This window comes from Acanthisitta chloris, unplaced genomic scaffold, assembly GCF_000695815.1.
Source record: "Acanthisitta chloris isolate BGI_N310 unplaced genomic scaffold, ASM69581v1 scaffold32182, whole genome shotgun sequence".
Taxonomy (NCBI): domain Eukaryota; kingdom Metazoa; phylum Chordata; class Aves; order Passeriformes; family Acanthisittidae; genus Acanthisitta; species Acanthisitta chloris.
In genome coordinates, this window is record NW_008660672.1 from 61,164 (window position 1) to 75,471 (window position 14,308).

General features: G+C 39.4%; 1 protein-coding gene across 1 annotated transcript in view; it reads right to left on the minus strand.

The window, feature by feature from the left end:
• Positions 1-5,804: 5,804 nt before the first annotated feature.
• HMGCLL1 (3-hydroxymethyl-3-methylglutaryl-CoA lyase-like 1) overlaps positions 5,805-14,308 on the minus strand; it is a 37,568-nt gene continuing 29,064 nt past the window's right edge. Inside the window, exons 4-5 of the mRNA XM_009069887.1 lie at positions 7,747-7,872; positions 5,805-6,123 (exon numbers count right to left, since the gene is read on the minus strand). Coding sequence (XP_009068135.1) covers positions 6,022-6,123; positions 7,747-7,872 — 228 coding nt within the window. The 3' untranslated portion in view covers positions 5,805-6,021. The remainder of the gene's footprint in view (positions 6,124-7,746; positions 7,873-14,308) is intronic.

Consider the following 14,308-nt stretch of genomic DNA (forward strand, 5'->3'; position numbering starts at 1 on the left):
AGATAATGCCTCATTGAATTTTTGTGACTCCTACCTCCGTTCCTGGCTGTAGCTTTTAATGTTTAGTTAATGGAGGGAAGAAATGTTTCCCTAGAAACTTAGAAGAGATTTGTCAGCTATTAAAATCCACGGGAACAGCAGATAAAAAGGTAATCCCAAGAAAATGCACTCCAAATGGATTATGAGGTAACAAAGTCAACAGAGACACACATGTCAGTGACAGCTTGTATTTGCTAATGCCCCATGCATGAGCTGGTTAGTCAGAGCTGCTACATGAGCATATCAGTTTCAATAAACACTGAGATAGATTTTATTTCAGCTTTAACACCACATATTGCAAAATCACAAATGCATTTAACCAGGAGGGTACATGACAATTCCTTAACAAACATATGATCTCTTTAACATCAGTTTCAAAGGACTAAGTTGACTTTGGCTCTAGTCCTCCTGCCTGCTGTGTTATTGCAGCAATGAAGATCAAATCAGTTTCAATAAACACTGAGATAGATTTTATTTCAGCTTTAACACCACATATTGCAAAATCACAAATGCATTTAACCAGGAGGGTACATGACAATTCCTTAACAAACATATGATCTCTTTAACATCAGTTTCAAAGGACTAAGTTGACTTTGGCTCTAGTCCTCCTGCCTGCTGTGTTATTGCAGCAATGAAGATCAACACTGCACTGCAGCAGGGCTGTAGAGGAAAATAATCTTCAGAAATATAACATAGCAAAAGAAAAACATTGATCAGCAAGTCGAGAACTGGAAAGCAAGTATCTTTCATTTACTTCTCCAGGCTGATGTGTCTGTACAGTCAGTTCTCTAGATACTTCACAAACAATCAAGAGAACTTTAGAGGTGTCAGAAATCATGGAAAAATTCAGTGGCAGAGAAGACTGATTTTCAGGTATCACAGTAACTAAGCAATATTTCCACCCCTTAAAAATAACTCCATGGAAAAATAGGCAGATCTTATACATTCATACTAACTCTTTGGACAAGTATTATTTAATTTCAACAGCACTGATCCCAAATATGTGAATTTTACCTCACAGACTTGCTGTCTTCATTTTGTGACTCCTTAATGCAATCATAAAAGTTTTATGAACTCAAATGACGCTATTAAGAAAGGAAAATTAGCCAAAGCCTCTCTGGACTTATTCACAAGACCAGAATATTCAGTTCTCAGTTTCCATAAACTCTGGTTATACATGAAAATGAAACATTAAAGTGCTGGTCCAGAGCCAAGTTGCCCTAATACATAAAAGTTTAAACTACAAAGCAAGCTGGAAGACATTAGCACTATCCATGTATGAGATCCATGTCATTGCTCTCTTCTAAAAGGCACTGAAGAATGATTATGCCCAAATACTAAAGGAACTGATCAACTTCTCCTCCAAAAAAGCACATCAGACATGTCTTTAGAGCAACATAATATCTTGACCAGCCAAAGAAACCAATCTTTGATTTTCTAGCTGTTGCCAAAAACATAAGACAAAGAAAATTCCTGCAATGTGACATCAGTCAGATGTTGAACCTTCACAGGTTCAGACCAGAGCACACACCTCAAACTGCCCTGGGAACTCCAGTTTCTATACTTCATGACCTTGACACAAGTAAGATGATCTTGTTGCTCTGTGAGATCTCTGCAGTGACTTTGATATGGTGAGCTACAGAAAACAGTCTCCAAAGCATAGAACTAAGTATCTTGGTACATCTATTTGGTCTCTGATAAGACTTGGTGAGGGCAGTGAGTAACTACTTCTTCTTTCCCACATGCTCCCAGAGTTTATGGCTTTCCAGCACTTACAGAGGACCACGAGCAAGACAGACAGGGAATCAGCATGTCCCCACTTTCAAACAGTGTGATCATGGTATTCAGAACTCTGCTTCTTTTTCTCAATACCTTTCCAGAAATAAATACAAATATGTAATTTTTTATACTGACATAGTGATCAGAAGACTTGCTTATAGAATCCAAACACCTGGATACAAGCCTTTCATGGCCTGAGGGTTACTTCAGGGTGAAGTGACAGCAATGTACTCCGTGGGGGACATTGATAGGGACTAAAAACAGGTACCACAAGTGATGGGTCACTGAATAGAAGCATCAAAATTTAGAAAGTTAGAAGCACTGGGAAGCACGGGAGAGCATCACCCCATGGCTTGACATGTTTTTAAAGGGATGTAGTCTCAACTGCTTTATCATGCACTGAATTCAGTGTTGCCTATGTGAGGGATGAATGCTCATGGCAAAGCCTTTGATCTTAAAAGCAATATATACCTATTTTGTGAAGCCAAAGATTAAGTGTCAAAATGTTCTGCAGAGTGGAAATGATGCCAGCCCAGGAAAGCAGAGCAGCAGCACTTTGTGTGCCTAACAAATTTCAGTAGGGAAAACATGACATGTCTCAGGATCCTCAGTCACACTAAAAGTAAACAAGGATTTTATAGGGATTGCTCACCTGAACCCACAGACCTAAATTCATCCCAGGTGGCATTTTTGGCACATAAACACTGGTTTGGTTTTGTTGGGGTTTTTTTATTCTGGCTCTGTGTTTCTTTCTCTCTTGCAACGATCCTGACAAACAATCTATTTGTCTCTGACCTCCACCCTGGATTACTATAACTCACTATGTGGTTGAAGCTGAATGTGTGGGTAAAGAACAGGCTCCAGATGTCTCTGCTCATCTTTTCCAATGCTCACATCGTTACAGAATAACAGACCTGCATTTAAGGCTCTCCACAAGCTTCCAAGTAGTTTCTAAAACAGACCCAATGAAGAACTGAGACATTTGAGGTTACTCACCCCCTTGATTTAATATGCACTCTGTCTCACTGTGTAGGGAGAGTTAAGAGCCTTAGAACTGCAAACCAGACAGCCTAGATGCTGGGAACCCTGTGCACCATGCACAGAGGCATGTCAGAAAACTCCTCCACACTCTGAGGGTCTCCTAGCACCAAAGCTAGCAAAGCTTCCCAGTAGTTAGGAGTAGTTAGGAGTTAGACTTGTAGAACTCCCAAAGAACTAAGAAGTTAGGAGTTTGTAGAACTCCCAAAGAACTAAGATGTCCTATATAGGTATTTTATGAAACACAAAAATTCTGGTAGTAATGAAACCACTCTCCTTTATCTAACATGCTGTAGTTAGTATAGTTACTCCCAAAATGGACAGTATATGTTCCTTTCCTAACTTGGCTGACAGTTGAAGCTCCCATCACCACCTTCAGGGAAAACTCTGCAATCTGTTAACTCCCAAAGAACTAAGATGTCCTATATAGGTATTTTATGAAACACAAAAATTCTGGTAGTAATGAAACCACTCTCCTTTATCTAACATGCTGTAGTTAGTATAGTTACTCCCAAAATGGACAGTATATGTTCCTTTCCTAACTTGGCTGACAGTTGAAGCTCCCATCACCACCTTCAGGGAAAACTCTGCAATCTGTTGCAAAGACATTGTTTTTCTTGTGATCTTTCTGCTCTCAGGAATTTTTAATTCCATCCTACCCAGGGGCACAACTTCAGATTTACTAGAAAGTGTGTTCTTTTTTCATTCTGTGTTTGTCCATCATTGATCTAAAAATGACAATGCAGTTCATTGGCATCTTGTTGAACTAAGGCATTTAAAAGACCAGCATCATTATCAGTAGAGCATTGGAAAAAAATACCCTGAAAAGGCACATTTGAATCTCCCCAGGCTGAGCAACAAGCTCACTCTCAGGTCAGTTGTTTAGTCTGACATTCAGGCTAATATTTAAAAGCTGATTTGCATCACAGCTGCTCTTTTTTTTTCAAGGACTGACTTCACTTCCATTCTGTGAGAAGTTCCATCTTGTTTATGTCAATTAAACATGCTCACACGGTCTTGGGTGGAAGAAAATTCAGGAGCTACATGAGAAATGCATACTTGAGCTCAAAATGAACCAATTCTGTGCCTACACAGAGAAAACTAAAGAGGAAAATTTATTGTTAAATGGGAAAGTATTACAGGGCAGTTAGTCACCTTCAAGGGTAAATGTCACCTGAATTAGGGAGTCTTTAGGATGCCAATTCTGGCACCACATTTAGGCTTAACTACTAATTGTTAGATGAAGTAGAGCCCAAGTACTGCTGCAGATTCCTCACTTCTTCATTGGATCTAATCCATTTCAGAATTTTTAAATCTGTGAACTGTTCAAGGCCTGGTTTTACTGCAGTTTTTATTCTGATATATGAGCCATAGTGGCTGCTAAATAACAAAGCCTCAGCCTAAATATGGGAAAAAGAGGACAGAGCATTTTTTTTCTGGTGACCCAACCATGCATCCAGGGCAGGTCAAGCAAATCAGGCTGTTCACATGTTCAAGAGTACTTGAAAGTCTTCTTACTAGATATGGCAGGAAGGGATTTAGTATTTTGGATTGATAGGCAAGATATTTCTTGCCTCACCTGAACACATTTCTTTGTTCATTCTTTGTCTTTTTCCATGAGGAGGGTGAAACAATGCAGCTTATGTTAATTTTGACTATCACTCTGGCACAAACAGGTTTATATCAAATTTATAGCTCTGAGTTGTGTGGCATGCAAAATTGGACTTCCTTAAGACGAGCCAACTCTAAACTACAACACTGGCTAAAAGAGCTCAGAAAAATTTCAGAATTTCAAAGGCAAATGGAGACTCAGCTGTAACTTGGGAAAGGTGAGTTCCAGACAAAAAGTTATTCAGCTTTTTCTTTCTTTATGTGTTATCTTTCACTTTCTTTCATCTTACCTTTTCCCAAGATGTCTTATTTTTGAGGAGATAGAGAATATGGAGAAAGACCATAGTCCAGAAGTTTAGATTTTCATGTTAACAAGCAATGTTCAGAAAATATACAGGTCAAATATAAGTACATGGAGAACTACAGATGGTTCCTATACAACCAACAGATGTTTCAGGCTGAAAAAATGAGAATATTTTCATGGAACACTTGAACATTTATAGATAGGATAAGGCTTTTCTTGAATTTGTCCATTATTGATCTAAAAATGACAATGCAGTTCATTGGCATCTTGTTGAACTAAGGCATTTGAAAGATCAGCATCATTATCAGTAGAGCATAGGAAAAAAATTGAGAGTGGTTCCCTTTGTGTAAGCTAGTCCAGCAGAATACTAGTATCCTCAAAACCCATGATTTATAAGTGAGAATGTCTGTTCATAGACTATAGAATGAAAAATCAAATTGTTTGATGAGACTGGATGAAAATTTAGCCCCTTCTACACTATTACTAACCTGGAGGATGCTGAAAACTGCAAATTTTTATTTGCTTCATATAATTAGGTTTTAATAAGTTGACAAAAAAAGGCAACTACAACAAATTTAACATATGTAACAAATAAGGAAATTTGCATTAGGTTTGAAGGATCTGGCAGACTGCCATTCACCACAATGTCTGGGAACAAGATAAAGTCATCCATAATTTAACAGATGTTAAACAAAATAAAAATTAAAAAAAGTTCCATTGCTAAAAAATTCTCATAGTGAATTCAGATTTGTCGCTATGCTCATAACACAAGTGACTTGACAAATGAAAAGTCAAGACTGAGATAAATAAAACACATAATTGAATGGCCACACACAGTGTGGGATCTCATAAACTACTGCAAATATTTGTACTGTTCTGAAACTCCTCTTGATTAAAAATTAACTATGTATCCACTGCTTCTATCCAGTTTTCCTGAAAAGAATGAAAAATTTAATTTAAAACATGGCAAAATGTCCTGGTGTTTATACATTTTTTCTCATCTGTAGAAGTACCAAGCATGTGGTTCATTTCTACAATAATTTCTTTCTTACTTAAGAACCAAACAATTCTTGATGAGACATTCCAGTACAACAACTCTTCCCATAATAAAAAATTTATATCTGGGTTCTATTTCGCTTCTTTGCTGAAATGGTGTTCTCATGTTTCTTTTCCTGATACAAATGTCCTTGGTCAAGGTAGATGAGAAATGTAATCAAGCTGCAAAAATAAAGCCCCATTTAATTGATAGTTCAGGTACTGAAGGAAGCTTGTGCCACCTTTGAGTTTGTTCTCTTGTTCAAAGCTGTGCAGATGAAGTTTCCAGCTTCCATCACTGCATTAAGATTTACTCCCTAAAAAAAAAAAAAAGAGGTGAAAAATGGTAAGAATAATAAATGCACGTGTTGAAAATGCTTAAACTCCAAGTTGTTTTGTTTTTTTGCTCCAGGGCCTAATTTTTTTCAAACAAAGGGCCTGATTCATGTTATAGGTTAGTAATGGAGATCAATAGGCTTACAGTGATTTATAGAATAGTTACAGCTTCCAGTTGTTTGGAAGGTTCCACCACTTTGAGAGTGACTTCTTGTCCTACCAGCAGTGCACCAAATACTGGAGTAATATCTTTCAAACTCAAAAGAATCTGGAATAAAGAACCAGAATTACAACTAGAGGATGCCAAAGACTCATTTCATGCGTCACTTCTTGGTTAGATGTTCAGAAGACAAGTATAGAAGAAACATCAATTATTATTTTGATGTATCTAGTCAATCTGAACTGAATAACATATAGCTAAATACTCTCCATCCTTTGGCTGACACTTTAAGTCACTTCAGTCAACAAAATGAAAGCTTTAGTGCACAGCTGAGATGAACATGAGGAAGTGCTCCTTGCAAATGAACAGCATTAGCAATTATAATTTCATTTTGTGCCATTACACAGAAAGGAGCATATTAGTAGTTTTCTACAATAATGACTTTACAGAATTGGCAAAGGTACCAAAATACAACCAACACTGCAAAGACCAAAGGTCTTTGAGGCTCCATGTCTCTCATCCAGTAAACCACTCTGCATTTAATGGGCCAGAAAGATTCGAGAGGCAAAGTCTTGTGTTTTGCCATTGCATAATCTAAAAATAAACCAAAGCAAAACAAAACCACCACAGCCATCAACAAAACAAAGCAAAAGGAGAACTGTCTTTGCTAGTGCCATTCTCTCCATGGGATTTGGTATCAGCCTTTAGGACAAGCTGGATTACTGCTTGGACACCAGATCACTAACAGATTAATCAACCTTATCAAGAAACGTGGAACAAGATGCATTTCGTATAATCAGACTAATTTGATTTAATTGCTTTCTTGTGCTACAAGTCAGTTGGAAAAAATCAATAGGTATTTCGCCCCAGGAAGACTTTACTGAAAGCCTAAGGTGAAGTGAAATGCATGATTTCTCCTCCTTATTTCAAAGAACTGTGTTGTTCCAAAAGAGTGAGTATATTCTTCATGAAGAAAAGGTGTCCCAAAGTGTGTACAAACAGTTTATAACAGAGTCCTCTTGTGCAATGGGCACTTCTGATTGAAGCTTTTCTAAGCAGGTATCTGACATCTACCCAGAATTCCCTAAAAAGCTAATGAAAGTAGATAAACCTTACAGTGAACTCTGTAAGGCACTGAATATGCTTTAATAGTGCTCAGGGAATGTGCAATTCAGAAACAAGTTCCATAATGCTTTTATGTCAAAGATCTCCAATGGCATGTACACTACACTGAACTGCAGCCTACAAACAAGCAATAAGCTGCTCAGTAACTCACATCCTCATATTGCAGACATCAGACATTTCAATTTCTTGCTGCAGCAGTTTGGTTTGCTCACAATACTTTATTGTACCGCACTAGCAATTATGAGGTATGTATCACGTTTTCCAGGAAAAAAAAATGTCTTTTCCTGAAAGTCTTTAGTAGAACTTAAAAGCATCTTACTGTATTGATCCCCAGACCATTAAGCATGTATATCACATCCTCTGTGGCTACATTTCCAGTGGCACCTTTTGCATAGGGACAACCACCAAGCCCAGCAACAGATGAATCCACTACAGTGACTCCCATCTGGAAAATAGCAACACAGAAATGAAACATCATCACAGAGTATTATTTAGAAATATTCATAAATGGAAGGCTATATGTATTAGTTACCATGCAGAAAATATGAATTTCTCCACAAATGGATGTGTTCCTCTGAGCAAATTCCTTGTAATGACCTTAGTTCTGACATCTTTATAATGTTAGACTCTTCAAATGCAGGATATGGAACAACAGGTCCATTACATGTGATTTTGGCAGATGAGATGATTGCTGTTTTAGAGCCAGAGTTTTATATTTGTTCTCTCTTTATCTTTCAATGTCCTGATTTTACATAGCCTGCACCTATTCTTCCAAAGGCTTTCATGCCAACAAACACAACCAATGGAAGTTCTCCTTAAACAGAGGTTCTGAGATTTACCTTGAATATTTTTAAGGAAATACTTGGTGCACATTGTTGAGCTTTCTCACTTAAACTAGTCTTGAATTAACACTTGAAAAAACACTCAGCTGTCATAAACTTATAATCCTCTGATTTTTATTTTCTTCCTGTTGCATCCAAGTGTCTTCTCCATTCTGATCCTCCCAGCATATTCATGATAAAAACTAATAAACCAGGTACCAACTCTGCCCAGAAAATATTACATTTCCTATGGAATAAAACCTTCCCTAGGAGGGAAGGGATCAGAGAAGGGAAAAAAAAAAATGAGCCTGTGTTTTTGTGTGATTTTAGTGAGCTCTTGCACCCTCTGCTTTCTGTGAATGGATTTTAAAATAAGGCTCTGATTGGGAATCAATTTTTTTCTGTTACAACTTCAGGTATGTAATCCAAGACACTGTGTCTCCTTTGTCAGAGAAATTTCTTCAGTCTTCCCCTTGAAAATCAGATGCCCCTGGAGGCATTCAGACTCTAGAGATAATCAGAAGCAGGCAAGGATATTAGGCAGAAAGGACATCAGGTCTTCAGAGACACCAGCTTCTCTCCACTTTAAGCACACAAGAGGGAATCCCTGGGGATAACTCAGGCAGACACACCCCAAAACGATAGAACTAGCTGGCAAGGCATCAAATGATATGTCCTACACGTTGCAGTTGCTAAGTTCCCTTTCCAAATATAGCCATCAGTTGCTTTTTTTTCAGTTCTGAAATAAACTCCCCTAAAGTTTCATTGTATTTGCTTCTAGTTTGAACAGTGTTTTCCATAGTTTTGTCATTGGCCTTACAGGCTCTTCAAAGTTCCAACATTTCTGGAAGGTCTTGAGCATCCTGGTCTAGTGAGGAGGTGTCCCTGCTTATGGCAGGATGGGTTGGGACTAGATGGTCTGTAAGGGCCATTCCAACCCCTAAAATTCTGTGATTCTGTGATTCTAAATGCTAATCCAATTAAGTGTTGTCCCAGGTCCTATTCTTGGACAGGGAATATTATCCTGAGATAGGTAACTGCTTAAAGCCTGTAATAAAGACCTCAGATGAGTTGAGGTGCATGGCTGTAAGAGGCAAGACAGTACTGTTTAATTTTGCTCACACAATGAGAGTCTCTAAGATGGGATATGGCACTTTAAAGTACACTAATCTGTGACTCATGGAGTGAACCACCAAAGTACACGTTTCACATTTCAGTCACTTGTCACACACTTTGTTTGTGTAACCCACTGGTCAGAAAACGTGTTATGCAACACATCTGTGTCCAATACACAGAGGATATGCCTTTATGATAGCTTTCAACTGGAAATTCTGTCTCCTTTTGCACTAGCTGCTAAGATTTACTCTGGATTTTACTCTGGAAGTCATTTCTCTAAGCTCCACAAGCTTTCAGGCTTGCAAGTGTCCCCACAGAGACACACATAAGGCCTCTTAGTGGAAAGACTTAGGTAAAGGTGAAGTTCCATGGAAAAGGGTTTCTAACATGTGGATGTGCAAGTATGATGCAATCAGGAATCCCACTACCATGCCTACTCCCTCAGTCTGATTTGAAGATTTCCATTAGGATTTACTGTTTCAGAGATGAAAAAGTAGAAGAAAGTGTCTTTCATGGAGTTTCCCTCCAGTTGCTGTAAGGTTATGTTATAACTACTACAGCATTCTTCCTGGTGGATATATTTTATGCAACATTTACATGACGATAAAAGTTATGTTAAAAACTATATAAAAGCTAAAAAATAATGTGCTGTGGTCTTCCAAAGGAAACAGCTTCAGTCGCACATAAACAGTCACTTTCTAATCCCAGTCAATTATCTTATTAACAGCTTGTCCTTGAGCAAAAATGTGAAAAAAAACAAAAGGTCAACTAAAATGTGTTTGTGATAAACAGTCAAAAATGTTTGCCAGGTCAAAGCTGGGGAGAAACTCCTCCTGTGTGGTGTATATTCCTATCAGTAGTTTGCTCCAGTGATAGAGTCATAGAATCATAGAATCAACCTGGTTGGAAGAGATCTCAAAGATCATCAAGTCCAACCCTCTCATGGTCACTAGACCATGGCACTAAGTGCCACATCCAGTCTCAGCTTGAAAACCTCCAGGGATGGGGAATCCACCACCTCCCTGGGCAGCACATTCCAATGCCTGAGCACTCTCTCTGGAAAAAATCTCTTCCTAATCTCCAACCTAACCCTCCCCTGGCAGAGCTTGAGTCTGTGCCCTCTTGTCCTGCTGCTGGTTGCCTGGGAGAAGAGACCAACCCCCACCTGACTCCAACCTCCTGTCAGGGAGTTGCAGAGGGTGAGAAGGTCTCCCCTGAGCCTCCTCTTCTCCAGGCTGAACACCCCCAGCTCCCTCAGCCTCTCCTCATGGCACTTGTGCTCCAGTCCCTTCCCCAGCCTCGTTGCTCTGCTCTGGACCTGCTCCAGCCCCTCAATGTCCCTCCTGAGCTGAGGGGCCAGAGCTGAGCACAGGATTCAAGGTGTGGCCTCACCTTCACAGGGCTCTCACTGTAAGCAAAACCAAGAAACAATATCATGCCAGCATTGAAAGGGTGAGTTTTCTAAAGGCACTGAATAAATATACATGTTAATTTCTTTATATTCTTGTGCAAACCCTTGTGATGCCACTGTAACTCTGCATTTGCAGCACAAGTCTCACAACACTGGGGTGCAGGTTGCTCATTGTTGTTCAAGTGTTTGTGAATCCATGGAGGAGTACAGGATGCCACAGCAGCTTGAAGGTACATGAAACACGGATATTTGTCTAACCACATCCTTGTATTCTCAGGCAGCCTTGTCTGACTTAATCCAAACTACTTCCATTGCAAGCTGCAGTCAGCTCAGTCAATTTAGCCTAATGTAGATGCAGCAGCATAAACACCTCAAAGCCTTCTGCTGGCTAAGCAGAGGGAGCAGGAACTTCCACATGACAGACAGTGATAACTGCTCTATCTATTAAAGCATGGACTATTATGGCTAAGCAGAAAAAGGAGAAAATCTTATCACAGCTTAAAATTGATGGCATCCTTGGTGACTTTCATCCTAGCACAGGACACTTAAACCATTACTTCCCAGAAGCAGTGTATAAACCTGATGTCTCTAAAATTGTATCTCCAGCAGGATAGATTTGCTATTTGAACATTAAACCAGTTGCAGACAAGGTCTTGACATGGCATATATAATAGAGCAGCTCTGACTGACCTCCAAATCTAACAGTTCTTCAAATCAGTGCTCTTAATATGTAATGAGCAGGTGTCTCTGCCTTTCAGATAATGTCTATTAAAGTTCTCATCACAATGCTTCTGATGTCTACTGCAACATACTACTATTTCAGCAGCAGGGTCAACTGCATCTGTCTGCTCTTGCATGTGGTACAGACAGATAAAATGTGTTTGCAGTTCATCTTCAGTGTGGTCCTACTCAAAAAAGTCCTTAAATTATCCATACTCCAAGCTCCATTCGAACAGTGCTGAAAACAGATGTTGGAAAACATCCTTCAGCAGTGCTACTAACTAATTTGGAGGTTAATATTACAGCCCAGCCTGTCCAAGCACAGAGTCTAAAATAGCACCTAATAAATAACTTCTCTGCAAGTCTGAGCAGCTATGAAGCTCTTTTGCTTTTGCAGCCATTAAAAGCATAAGGGGCTCTAAAAGAAAATCTAGAAATTGACAAAGCATGTCAAACAAGGTCTTTTCCTACATCACATCTCCAATATTTGTCAGGCTTTTACAGGAGATAATGAGTTTCAAGCCTTTTAGCAACCTGAGCTTGCAAAACATTCACTGTCAATAAGAGATCTTTACAAAGCTCACAGTCTCACTGTCACTGCCTGACAGGCACTAAATCCTGCTGAGATTCATGAGAAGTTGCACTGCAGTTATTTCATAGGATATGTCCTACATGAGCACTCACTGAGCTGCTTATACATGGATATGTTGGGGGGGTAAACAGTGGTTTGACTTTCTCGACAGCTTCAGTGCTCCAATCTCTTTTGGCACTTTGCAGCCTTTTGATAATCACTACATTCCTGACAGTGGTTCCTGAACACCTTCCAGACTTTATCTTTGCCTGGCTTTAGCTTACTGTCTGAGAAGGTAGAGGACTTCTTGCTCCTGTCCCATGCTAACTTCCTAATTCCCCCATGAGAGAGCAGGGAATTAAATTCATCACCATTGTCAAACAGCCAATTTTAACAGGAAACCATTATTGCCAGTGAATAACAAATGCTTCATGTTTCTCAGTTTCCTTTACTACCTCCTCATAACTTCTTGCTGGGACAGTCAGTCTCCTTCCTTACTGATCTTTAAACCTGGCTTTGTCTGGCAGAAGTTTAACTTTGTCCCTCTCTTAAAAATGGCAAGGTCAGCATCAGTAACTCCAGGAATGCATGAGGTATAAATCAGAAGCTATAAATCAGGTCTCTCATAAATTAGGTTTCTTCTAAATGATGAGATTTTGAAGATATAATATCAAGGATCCCAAGTATGCATTAAACAGGAAAATATCTGTTGTGCCACAAAATTTAGGGGCCACAGCATTGTGAAGTTCAGTACCCAATGCTTTAAAGATAAGTGAATGTAGATATTGCAAAGAATCACTGTATTAGTCCAACACTTGCACAAGGAAAAAAGAAAGGAGGGAGAAGAAGCAAAAGGAGGACCCACACGTGTCAGGTCAAAGGTTTTCCACACTAAAGGCAGCTCAGGACTAAAACTATTTAATCCTGCAGCCCAGTCAGTGCCCAGCTGGCACTCTTGGCATGGTGTGTTTCTGTCATGTTGCTGTGTCAGTCTGTTACCCAGCACTGCTTGGTATGTCATCAGGGAAAATACTTTCTCCAGAGATATAGAGGTAACCATAGAAACATAAATAACTATGCCAGCAATGCCCACAAAGACCCTGCCCTGATTCACATTATCAAGTTGTCTCAAATCAAAACTTGCCACGGTGCTGCATGTCAATACAACAAGTGTATGAAAAGAGATATTCTTTTGGTCCTTGAGCAAACTGGAAGCATAAATTTCTATATAGAAGGTAATAAATTGGGAGAATATTTCTCTGTGGAAAGCTCTGAAAGTTATCCACATTTCCTTCCTGCTTCTCCTAGAGGACGTTTGGGCACTGGAAGAGCTCGTAAGAGCTCTTGGGTCATGGTCCCAAGGCTGACAGAGCTCAAGAAACATTTGGCCAATGCTCTCAGGCACAGGGTGTGATTGTTGGGGATGTCTGTGCAGGGTCAGGGGTTGAACTCGATGATCCTCAAGGGTCCCTTCCAACCCTGAATAATTCCGTAATCCTATGTGATTCTTCTTCCCTTCGCTCTTGCTACAGATTAATGCGTCACAACTCACTTCTTTTCGGAGTTAACTCCATCCCCACTGACCACAGGGTGTCACTGTTACATTAGAATCTCTAATTTCCCAGTTCATTTCGTTAGAAAATTAACACATTCAGGGGGGAAACAAATAAAAGATCCTTTTCCCCAAAAACATATTGAGATGCAAAGCAATTTGTGGGCAGACAGGCTGCATAGAATAGGTTAGTACAACATTCCTTTAACTTATTGCACACATCTTTTCATATTGCTACTGACACATTTATTATAAGCAAAGCTGGCAATGACATCTAGAGTTAAAGTTCCCTAACACTTTCCATCATAAGGCCCTACTTTCAGTTGTTTATTGCTTTGTCAGCCTTTAATGGCTGGGATTTATATTTTCCATACCTCATCTCTGCCTCAGGCTGGATTGTTTTGAAAGTTTTAGTGAAAAATGGGCTTGGCCACTTCCGAGAACAAGTTTTGGGGAAGAAAAACACTTTGTTATGTTAATATTCAATAATTTTAACATGAGTTTCTTGGAGATACCCTTGTAGCTTTGTACTCTCAAATTTGGCACAGGAGGGATACTGATTTTAAGAGATCACACAGTCTGGACTTAGTTATGAGCTTGGGAAATTTCCACCTCATTGTCAGGAACTGGTCAGTCTAGGGGTTAAAATGCCCAAGGGTCAAGAGAGCGACAGCTAACCATGCTCTTTCC